Genomic DNA, 12136 nt, shown 5'->3' with positions numbered 1-12136 from the left:
TGCATCTTTTAGATGCAGCGAACTGCGCAGCACTGGCTGCCGCAAATGCATGCAGCGAACTGCGCAGCACTGGCTGCCGAAAACGTAATTTCCATTAGGAGGGCTCTATGGTTGAGGACATGGCGGGCAGACTCAATCTCAAAAAAGTCCCTTACTTTTTTGCTTTATCAGAGTGGCCGATTATTCGGCCAAATATTAGATCAACTAATTTCTGACACCATGGGGTAGGGGGAAGCAACTTCCTCCCGCAGCAAAGGATTCAGCAGCCATTTCGTCACTGATTTCAGGCACGGTTTAGGTCCTTTCGAAAACCTAGGTGGACAGCGGTGGCTGACCCCGTCAGTTCGGGTCGGCCTAATCAGAACAGGGATCGTCAGATCTCATACAGAATCAACCCATTGGGCAGGATGCGGTCCTACCAGCCAAAATCTAGAGGATCTAGGCCCTCCAGATTTTCATCCGAATGACTGGAGGCAGTCTCCGGTCGTCACCAGCAGAGTGGGCGGCCGCCTACTCTGGTTTCGTCGAGTCTGGCTTACTGTCATACACGACAGATGGGTAAAGGCCCCGTCACACATAGCGACGCTTAAGCGATCCCGACAACGATACGATCTGTCAGGGATCGTTGCTCCGTCGCTATGTGGTCGCTGGTGAGATGTCAAACAGTGAGATCTCCCCAATGACGCAGCAGCAATGCGGCGACCTGTACAACGATGCTATTTCATGACGATTCAATGGGACGTCCTGTCACCGAGGTCGTTGGTAAGGTGTCAAACACAGCGATGTGTGCTACCCAGCGGGACCTCAACGATCAAAAATAGGTCCAGGCCATTCCGACACGACCAGTGATCTCACAGCAGGGGCCTGGTCGCTGCTACGTGTCACACATAGCGAGATCGCTACTGAGGTCGCTGTTGCGTCACAAAACTTGTGACTCAGCAGCGATCTCGCTAGCGATCTCGCTATGTGTGACGGGGGCTTTAGAGAGCTGGTGTCCTCACAAGATAGTTTGTCAGCTGTCCCCAGAGTAAATTTTTTTCTGTCTCGTCTTCTCAGTTCAGAATTCCTTGTAGGGGCCTTATTCAAGGCTGTCGAGTCTCTTCGGCTCAGCGGAGTTATCGTCTCTGTACCGGAGGACGGAAAATTTCAAGGCTTCTTTTCCAACCTATTCATAGTCCCCAAAAAGGACGGGGCAGTAAGGCCCATTCTGGACCTGAAGCTTCTGAACAGGTTTGTCAGCATTCTTTATTTCCGAATTGAATCTTTCCGCTCGGTCATTGCTGTCATGGAAAATGGAAAATATTTGGCGTCTATAGATATCCAAGACATGTCTTCACATCCCCATATTGCCCCCACATCAGAGGTTTCTTCGTTTCACCATCAGCAATCTGCATTTTCAGTTCACAGCCTTGCCTTTCGGGCAGGCCTCCGCCCCCAGGGTGTTCACAAAGGTCATGGCGGCCGTGGTGTCCATCCTGCATTCCCGAGGTGTAGCATTCTTGCCATATTTTGACGACCTTCTAGTCAAGGGTCCATCTTTTTAGGCCTGTGAGGAAAGTGTCCGCATCACGCTAGATACTCTCACTCGCCTGGGATGGCTTGTGAATTTAACCCATTACTTGCCAAATTAGAAATTTTCATTTTACGGATTTTTCAGAAAAGGGCGTCCCAACATTCAATTAAAAATGACAATTACATGATTTCCTATTTTGAAAACATTCATTTTACAAACACAACACAAAAAATTGGACCTATTTGTAACAATTATAAAATCTTAGTTGCAAGAAGCAAAAGATTAGGCCTCCCCAAAAAAAGACATTGATAGATAATGGGTTAAGAAAATAGTCTCCTGTGCCATCTCAGAGGATCACCTTTCTAGGGATGATCTTCAACACCTCCCGAGGGCTCACAATACTCCCCCAGGACAAGGTCCTAGCACTCCGGCAGGAAGTGCCGGTTCTTCGCCAGCCAGTTCCTCACACCATCCGGTTTTGCATGAGAGTTTTAGGAAGGATGGTGGCAGTGATAGAAGCCGTTCCATTTGCGCAACTCCATCTTCATCCCCTACAGCATGCCCTCTTGGCAGCTTGGGATATGATCCCATTCTCTCTCAATCTCTGGTGCCGTCTGTCCACTCAGGTCAGACAGGCACTTGCATGGTGGACAGTGAGTTCCTCCCTTGAACAGGGGAAACTTCCCCCAGGCCATTGGCTGGTGCTCATGACCGATGCCAGTCTCCTCGGATGGAAAGCGGTGTTTTGCCAACATACAGCCCAGGGATGCTGGTCCTCAAGGGAGTCAGCCCTCCTGATCAACCTTCTGGAGATTCAGGCTATTTGGCTGGCTCTACTGCACTTTCATTATCTTCTGGCAGGATGCCCCGTTCGGATCCAATCGGACAATGCCACAGCCGTGGCGTACATAAATCATCAAGGGGGTACCCACAGCAAGGTGGCCATGCATGAGGTAAAACAGATCCTCTGCTGGGCTGAGAAGTACCACTCTGTGATCTCGGCAGTCCACACTCCGGGCGAGGAGAACTGGGTGGCAGATTTACTCAGCTCAACAGGGTCTGGCGTTCGGGGAGTGGTCGCTTCACCCCGATGCTTTCCAACAGATTTGCCAACGCTGGGGGACCCCGGACGTAGACTTCATGGCCTCCAGGGTAAACACCAAAGTGCCCAAGTTGGTCGCCCGATACCGGGATCCACAGGCAATCGCCATAGATGTGTTAGTCCTACCTTGGAACCAGTTTCACCTCCCATACCTGTTTCCTCCACTGCCACTGCTCCAAAGAGTCATCAGGAAGATCAAGATAGAGCGGGTCCCAGAAATCCTGGTTGCTCCAGATTGGCCTGGATGGTCTTGGTACCCAGACCTAGTACAGCTGCTCACGGAGACTCCCTGGCGGCTGCCAGAGCGTGCGGACCTTCTCTCCCAGGGCCCCATCTACCACCTGAGCTCAGGGGCACTGTGTTTAACGGCCTGGCCGTTGAATCTTGAATTCTAATCCAGGCCGGGTTCTCCCAAAAGGTGTCCGCTACTATGATTAGCGCCTGGAAGCCCGCCTCAGCACATATCTACCATCACACCTGGAAAGTCTTCTTCGCATGGTGCAGAGAGCACGGTTATTTCCTGCTTCATTTCTCTATCCCCAACATTTTAGCGTTCCTCCAAGCCGGCCTGGATTTGGGTCTAGCACCAAGTACCCTTAAAAGACAGATATCGGCCTTGTCTGTCTTTTTTTCAGCTCATGATCGCTACTAATTTACAGGTGAAGACCTTCATACAAGGCGTTGCTCACATGGTACCGCCTTACAAGGCTCCCCTGGACGCTTGGGACCTTAACCTGGTCTTAGGGGTCCTGCAGGAATCTTCATTTGAGCCTCTTCAGGACATCTCCTTGACATACCTTTCCTGGATGGTAGTATTTTTAGTGGCCATACCATCCATCAGGCGAGTCTCGGAGCTGGCGGCTCTATCCTGCCGAGCTCCGTTTTTGCATTTTCATCAGGATAAGGTGGTACTTAGGCCAGCTCCCCCTTTTTTGCCAAAGGTTGTTTCCTCGTGCCACATGAATGAGGACATTGTCTTGCCTTCGTTTAGCCCGGCGCTAACGCACCATGTGGAAAGGGCTCTCCATACACAGGATCTGGTGAGAGCTCTCAGGAGATGAGTCTCGGACAGCATCCTTTCAGCAGACAGATGCTCTGTTTGTCCTCCCTGAGGGTCGCAGGAAGGGACTAGCGGCCTCAAGATTGGCCATAGCCAGGTGTATTCGTTTGACTATTCAGGAGTCCTACCGCATCAGAGGCACAGGCGTGGCTGGGATCAGGGGACACTCCACTCGGGCAGTGGGCGCTTCCTGGGCTCTTCGGCACCAGCGGAACAGGTTTGCAAGGCGGCGACCTGGTCCAGTCTACACACTTTCTCTAAACACTATAATATCCATATTCAGGCTTCAGCGGATGCAAGTCTGGGTAGGAGGATTCTCCATGTAGTGGAAGCACATCTATAGGCAATAGGTGCTTAGGACTTATACCGTGGAGTCTGTTTCCCACTAAGGCAGGGGTCCCCAACTCCAGTCCTCAAGGCCCACCAACATGTCATGTTTTCAGGATTTCCTTAGTCTTGCCCAGGTAATAATTGCATCACCTGTGCAATGCAAAGGAAATCCTGAAAACATGACGTGTTGGTGGGCCTTGAGGACTGAAGTTGGGGACCCCTGCACTAAGGGACTGCTTTAGGACGTCCCACCGTCCTGTGTCGCCCAACAAGACAAAGGAGAAATCTGGATTTTTGTGTTACTCACCGTAAAATCCTTTTCTCCGAGACGCTCATTGGGGGACACAGCACCCACCCTGTTAGCCAGATGGCTTCTTTATTATTAGGTGGTTTTGTTTCTAGACATGTTGCACCTGTGTTAAAGCTGATTTATTTTTTGTTCTCCTACTGCTTTTCTGCACCAAACTGGATTCACCTGCGGCCAGTGTCAGGGTGTATACGGCAGAGGAGGAGCTAACTTTTTTTTTGTTTACTTAGCGTCAGCCTCCTGGCGGCAGTAGCATATACCCACAGTCCTGTGTCCCCCAATGAGCGTCTCGGAGAAAGGGATTTTACGGTGAGTAACACAAAAATTCAGATTTTTCAGTAACAAACTTCCTTATAAATAAAACAACACAAGTAACCAAGAACACTCACTTTTATTGACAAGTTTTACATTTGATGAAGGAAAACAAAAATTTGGCAAAACGTCTGTTTGTGGGAATATTAACTCCTTCCCTGTGAATACTTGACAATATTGTCTGTGCAGGAGCTGGAAAATATTCCCACTAATCTCCAGTCAATTTTTGAGCAACTTTAAAATTGTCTATGTACTTTTTTTTCAATTTTTTATCTCCTTCCCCACCCACCCGTTTAAAACAATGCAAGGGAGGACACCAGCATTCAAACTACAGATCATAAAAAAAAAGTCAGACAACCATATATACCATGATTAATATTCTTAAATACATATATTCAATGAATAAAAGATAACCAAATAGGATAAGAGGAGCCGCGGCTCCCTGGACTGTCCAGACTACAGGACCCCACACTGCATGGCAGAACACTGGGTGGGGTGTGTAATTTAGCAGTGGACGAGAACCATAGGCTGCCTGACCCAATACCTAGAAGACAAAGACCAGAGAAAAGAAAATCCCTTTTTTCGTTCTTAAAAAATTAAAACAATTGCATCGCATTAATAAAACAATACTGTCAAAACAATTAGCATTTATAACAGAATGCTACCTCATATGTAAACAGATTACAGAACACTTCTATTAAACCAGGTTTAGATCTGGGGGTGGGGGGTGCTAGAAGACAAATAGTTGGGGTTATGGCAAGAACCTTAGCTGCCAGGCAAGTTAGCCGTGGAACACCGGCAACGGTAACAAAATGTATTCTGGGACTAAATGTAACATTTTTGGAATCCTTTATAGATTAAGTGCAGCCCAAGATTGCATGGTCTTCTGCAGTTAGCAGCCACAGTCCACTAGGGTCCATTACACTGATCTGTAGGAGACATCATTCATGAAGAAGTGCACTGTCGCCTTGCACTACACAGGTGCCTATTGGTTTACACATAAGTCGTATAAATGATCATTTCCCCCAGCGAAAAAAAATTGACTACTAGTGCCCCTTGCAGAATGAACCAGCTTAACCCCTTCACGACCTTGCCCTTTTCCGTTTTTGCGTTCTCGTTTTTCACTTCCCTCCTCCCCAGAGCCATAACTTTTTTATTTTTCCGTCAATATGGCCATGCGATGGCTTGTTTTTTGCGGGACAAGTTGCACTTTTCAACGACATCATTGGTTTTAGCATGTTGTGTACTAGAAAACGGGGGGGAAATTCCAAGTGCGGTGAAATTGCAAAAGAAAGTGCAATCCCACACTTGTTTTTTGTTTGGCTTTTTTGCTAGTTTCACTAAATGCTAAAACTAACCTGCCATTTGGATTCTACAGGTTATTACGAGTTCATAGACACCAAACATGACTAGGTTACATTTTATCTAAGTGGTAAAAAAAAATTCCAAACTTTGATAAAAAAGTGCCATTTTCCGATACACGTAGCGTCTCCATTTTTTGTGATCTGGGGTCGGGTGATGCCTTATTTTTTGCGTGCCGACCTGGAGTTTTTAATGATACCATTTTGATGCAGATACGTTCTTTTGATCGCCCGTTATTATATTTTAATGCAATGTCGCGGCGACCAAAAAAACGTAATTCTGGCGTTTCAAATTTTTTTCTCGCTAATCTGTTTAGCGATCAGGTTAATCCTTTTTTTTTGTTGATAGATCGGGCGATTCTGAACGCGGCGATACCAAATATGTGTAGGTTTGATTTTTTTTATTTTATTTTGAATGGGGCAAAGGGGGGGGGGGGGTGATTTAAACTTATATTTTTTTTTTATTTTTTTCATATTTTTCAAAACTTTTTTTTAACTTTTGCCATGCTTCAATAGCCTCCATGGGAGGCTAGAAGCTGGCACAACTGGATCGGCTCTGCTACATAGCAGCAATCATCAGATCGCTGCTACGTAGCTGAAATGCAGGCTTGCTATGAGCGCCGTCCACAGGGTGGCGCTCACAGCAGGCCGGCATCAGTAACCATAGAGGTCTCAAGGACCTCTATGGTTACCATCCTGACGCATCGCTGACCCCTGATCATGTGACGGGAGTCGGCGATGCAATAATTTCCTACTGCGTGGCTGGAAGCGCCGGTTAAATGCCGCTGTCAGCGTCTGACAGCGGCATTTAACTGGTTTATAGCGGCGGGTGAATCGCTATTTCACCCGCTGCTATTGTGGGCACATGTCAGCTGTTCAAAACAGCTGACATATCCCGGCTTTGAGGTGGGCTCCCCGCCGGAGCCCACTTCAAAGCAGGGGACCTGACCTCCGCATTAATAGTACGGCGGAGGTCGGGAAGGGGTTAAAGGAATTGTCCAGGATTGGAAACATGGCTACGCGTCAATGATCTATGTGTTTATTGTTATGCTGTAATGTCTATTGTCTGTACAAGTCCCCTCTAAAATGTAAAGTGCTGCGGAATATATTGGCGCTATAGAAATAAAATTATTATTATTATTATTAATGAGTAGTGTCTTGTATTGCAACTGAACTCCATTGAAGTGAATAGGGCTGAGATGCAAACCATTCATGACCTGTGGACGAAAGTAGCTGTGTTTGCTAATCCTATAAAATCCCTTTAATTAAAGAGGTCATATAAGCAAAAACAGGTCTATTTGGCTCTGGATGGTGGGTGTATCCTGCTACTGCATTGGAGCTAACTTTTATATGGCCTAGTGTCAGCAGCATACACCCATTGTTTCCTGTGCCCCAATGACGTGATTGTTTTCTCCATCTTGCACCATAAGGCGAATCACCCCAGGAAATGCTCCTTTTGTGAAGGAGGGGGTGGTAGAGGGAGTTTTGCCTAATTTTAGAAGTTCTTCTTGCAGCCTTTGGATTTGATAGCCTAACTCTGCTCCAGAAAAGGCACTATGTGCCGACGTTGCGGATTCGTGTGTGGATTTTTTGCCACCATTTTTTAAAAATCCGCAGCTAAAACGCACTGTTTTACCTGCAGGTTACCCGCGGATTCAGTGCCTTTTTTGTGCGGATTACACCTGCGGATTCCTATTATGGAGCAGGTGTAAAACGCTGCGGAATCTGCACAAAGAATTGACATGCTGCGGAATAAACAACGCTGCGTTTCCGTGCGGTATTTTCGGCATCATGGGCACAGCGGATTTGGTTTTCCATAGGTTTACATGGTACTGTAAACCTGATGGAAAACTGCTGCGAATCCGCAGCGGCCATTCCGCAACGTGTGCACATACCCTTAATCAGGATACTAAAAAAAAAAAAAACCATCTGAACAGCAAAGTAGATTTTCAAAAGAAATTAAAGTGTTTTCTAAAAATAATTTTGAGGAGAATTTGCTTAAAACAAAAACTATAAAAAACCTCTGAACATAACCATGTTACCAGTAGTGGGTAGTAAACTGAAAACAAGTCTTTAGTGGCAATTAGATAAGCTGGACTTATACATGGTCACCTGTGATGCCGGCCGCCATCTTGCCTGCAGGTATGGACCACTACACTATCAGTTTGCAGAGTAAAGTGTATAGACCCTAGTGCAGAGCTGTGGAGGCTTTCACACTGTAATTTTGGCTCAGTAATTTGTGCTTCTTTGCCTGCAGAGGACATGCATCATGGTAAATGCTTGGTGACATCTTTTTCCTGGGCCAAATATACTTCACATGAATACTAGAACTTATAAAAAGGCAGTACTAGCAGCACGCGGTCTGTAAACCAGAGCGGCTTTCATTAGCGGACTACAGAAGAGGCCTCGGACAAGGAGCGATCATACAATACTGCTATTTGTGCCAATTAAAAAAAACTAAAATAATGACGCTCTGTCTCACCTCGACCGATCATCTGCAGTACTGCTTTCTAATGACAGTCTACACTTATTCTTATAGAAGGAGGATTAATCATGAGGCAGTGGGAGCCAAGAAGATGATACGAGGTTATAAACCAAATGAAACATCGGTACAGAATTAATATGTAACATATCTATCCTTACATCCATTACAAGAGAGACTTTCCTGGATTGAATATCAATTATTAATTGCAATGGGAAAAATAAATAGGCCAGCTGCTATGCAGACCTATATATTTCCATGGTAACAGAACACAAACAAACCCTGTGGGTAGTTGATTCTGCAGACATGTTTTGGCCCAACTCCCTTGCTTCCTAACTTGAGAGGAGGCAGATGGAAAACTAACAACTGCATTATTAGGACTAACTACATTAAGGTTTGTTTGTAGTCTTTAACCAAGGACAAAGTGTTGCATGCTGCATACACAAATTTGTATTGAAAGGAGTGGTCAAGCAACTAAAATGTATTTTGTCCATCCTTACATCCCCAACCACTTATGTAATTTGCTTTATTACACAATACCCTACACTTAACCCTGTCTACTTAATCTCTAAAGGTTTTTTTGTACTGTACTTCCTGTGATGTCTTGTTTCCCGTAAAGTCCATACTCCTGGAACAGGACGTCACAGGGGCAGTGCTGCAGTTACTAGTGTCGTACATCACTGCACCCTCTGAAGATAGTCATTGGTGATGGACACTGTGTCTGATGTAAGTGCAGCGCCAGCTCCCTATATCTGTCTCCGCTTCTGTGAATGAAGACGTCAGGAAGTGCAGCTCTAGTGAGTGTTGGTGTCACTCATTGCTTCTAGCTCCGCCCCTGACAATCTTCACAGAAGGTACAGAAGAACCAGAGAGCTGTCACTGCGCTCACCACTCCCCACAGTGTTCATCACCCAGGACGTCTTCACAGTCAATAGCGATGCAAGAAACTAGTGAGTACCTGCAGCACTGCCCCTTGTGATGTCCTATTTCAGAAGGGGCAATAGATGCTGCAGGATTAAGTGCAGCCCCAGCATCCTGCCATGTTCTGCTTGTGAGTAGTCTGATACGTGACATCACAGGAAGTACAGTTAAAAACACCCTCACACATTAGGGATTAAGTAGATAAGTGTAGGGTATTGTGTAATAAAGCAAATTACAAAAAACATACTGGTGTAAAGATATAGGTAGAAAATACGTTTTAGATTCCAGGCCAGCCCTTCAAGATGTTTTGAATTCACTTTTGTGCATGGAGCCTTATACTTGTTGAGGCCAGCACAGAATATAGCAACAATCAAAATGAAGATTTTACAGTTACATGGATAAAGCCATGATACGGTATTGGTCAATGTTAAAATGCATAACCCCATGTATAAATACAGGTAGGGGGTTTTCTGACATTTTAGAATGCACTGTCCTATCATTACAATAGTGGCTCCTGAATCGCATTACTGTACCCCACTACTCACATTTCTATTGTTTTGTGATGTACATTTCATTGTGGACCAACAAAAGATCATGACTTTATCTAACCGATTGCTGGACGTCCTTTTGATACATGACGGTTTCAGCGTGTAATCCAGACAGCGTCCAACATTGGGACTAGTAAGAGACAAACTAACATCTGATGTAAAATGATTAATTCCGAGAGATGAGAGATTTAACAGCTGTGAATGAGACCATAGTCAAACGGGGAAATCTGCTTTAGGCCGGGGTCACACTTGCGAGCGTGATGCAAGAAACTCGCGCATCAATACCCGACACTGCCGCCGGCACTCGGGATCGGAGCATGTATTTCTATGTAGCTGAACGCTCCGGTCCCGAGTGCCGGTGGCAGTGCCGGGTATTGATGCACGAGTTTCTTGCATCACACTCGCAAGTGCGACCCCGGCCTTATACAGGGTCTCTCCACCTTCATGGAAATAAATAGTGCATTAATGCTGAAGCCGGTAATACCGGAATGGCAGCTCATTAAAAGAGCTCTGTAACAGCGAGGTTTACCACTCACCGAGCAGGAGCACAGTAAAAAATACTTTAAAAAGGAGTGTAAGGTTGTGGGCATGGATGGGGGATTCAACATGACATTCACTGTGACCTCTCAGTAACCAGTTCCTCTGTGACCTTTATACTCAGTATTACAAATTTAAAATTCAGGAGAAGGAAAGAGACACTGAATCTTTTAGCAAAATGGGAGTACAAATAGGATGGGCATGCAGCACGGACCAGCTCACTCACACTCATGCAGACGCTTGGACACACGCACACATACTGACACACCGGGAGCAGGAGGCTAATCTCTCTGGACACAGATAATGGGGAAGTGCAGAGAGCTATGCAAGGATGTTCGACATGAACTCAATGAAGCGTTTGGAATACTGCTCCGGATTCACCGTGGAGATTTCTGCTCCGGCCTACAAGACAGGAAAATATTAGGTGGAATAGCAGGTGGCAAACAATCTTAGGCTTAATTTAGCAGACGTACTGCTCTAAGCTTACCCCATGTTTGACCGTTTTGGCGGCATGCGCAGCTTTCTTCTTGGCATCATATGGCGTCAATATGTCAATGATTGCCATAAAATAGACTTCTTTCTTCGGGGCACCTTTCAGGAGACAAAAACAAGTTACAGATAATGTTTCAATGAAAAAAAAATGTATACGAGTGAGAATTCTCACCAAAACAAATCCAAACTAAATTATGGCTACAATGACAAGAAGATTGCGGGGTGCGCCGCTGCCGAGACATCACAAAACAAACTGGCAACAAATGGCACAGGACAAAACAGAAGCATAATTTGCACAGTTTCCATGTAAAGTAGTAATCTGCATAAGGAAGAAATATCAGGACTGTCATCATGTTCATAGTGAAAATCACAGGGACGGTTTAGCTAAAAGTTCCTTAAAAAAGAACCTGTCACTTGTTCAAAAAAGTGGAGTTAAACATCTTATAAAAATTCATGAGCTCCCTGGATTCTGCCACCATCTTCCATTTTGCGCTGCATCGCTCCATTGCAGAGATATTCACATATGTTGATTTTGGAGCGCAGAATGTGAAATCTCTGCTTGCAGCCAAATGGGCATTTCTCCTCCGGGGATGTATGCTTCCATCTAGTTCAGATGCTGCCAATCTAGCAGTCTCAGACGCTGGCGAGCAGTGATATGCAGCAACTGGGAGGAATGAGTGTAAAGTACACCCTCCCCCTCCCCCAAGAGAAGAGTCTGAAGAAACATCCAGTTGCATTACAATCAGAAATTTCACATACTGCACAGTAAAAGAAACAAATTTGAATATCTCTTCAATGGAGCAATGAAGCGCAAAATGGAAAAGCTTTTTCTCCCTGGTAATTAAAAGCAACCAGTCTGCCAATTCTCCCCTTCATCCACCTGGGTGCATACCAAAATCCTCCATGATGCTGGCAAATGAAAGACATTGTCACATCTTTAGAAAGGAGAAAGCAAAACGCCCATGAAGAAGCAAGGTTACAGCTGCTGCCTGGCTGAGGGAGTACTCGCCGTTTTTGCAACTGGAGCACTGGAGGTCCGGAGCGCCAGAGAAAAGTAAGGGTATCGCATATGGGGCCAGAGCTTCGACTCTCCAGCGCTGTCACTTTCTTGTGCTCCGGCGCACCAAAAGCAGAAAGGGACATATTTAATCAGTCTGCTACAATTTGTTCA

General features: G+C 45.7%; 1 protein-coding gene across 1 annotated transcript in view; it reads right to left on the bottom strand.

Annotated features, from left to right (window-relative positions):
- Positions 1–4684: 4684 nt before the first annotated feature.
- Positions 4685–12136, bottom strand: part of PIP4K2B (phosphatidylinositol-5-phosphate 4-kinase type 2 beta) — a 53758-nt gene continuing 46306 nt past the window's right edge. The window contains exons 9-10 of the mRNA XM_069751688.1: positions 10961–11064; positions 4685–10875 (exon numbers count right to left, since the gene is read on the bottom strand). Coding sequence (XP_069607789.1) covers positions 10795–10875; positions 10961–11064 — 185 coding nt within the window. The 3' untranslated portion in view covers positions 4685–10794. The remainder of the gene's footprint in view (positions 10876–10960; positions 11065–12136) is intronic.

The sequence above is a fragment of the Ranitomeya imitator genome, chromosome 2 (assembly GCF_032444005.1).
Source record: "Ranitomeya imitator isolate aRanImi1 chromosome 2, aRanImi1.pri, whole genome shotgun sequence".
Classification (NCBI taxonomy): domain Eukaryota; kingdom Metazoa; phylum Chordata; class Amphibia; order Anura; family Dendrobatidae; genus Ranitomeya; species Ranitomeya imitator.
This window is presented reverse-complemented; position numbering and strand designations above follow the sequence as displayed.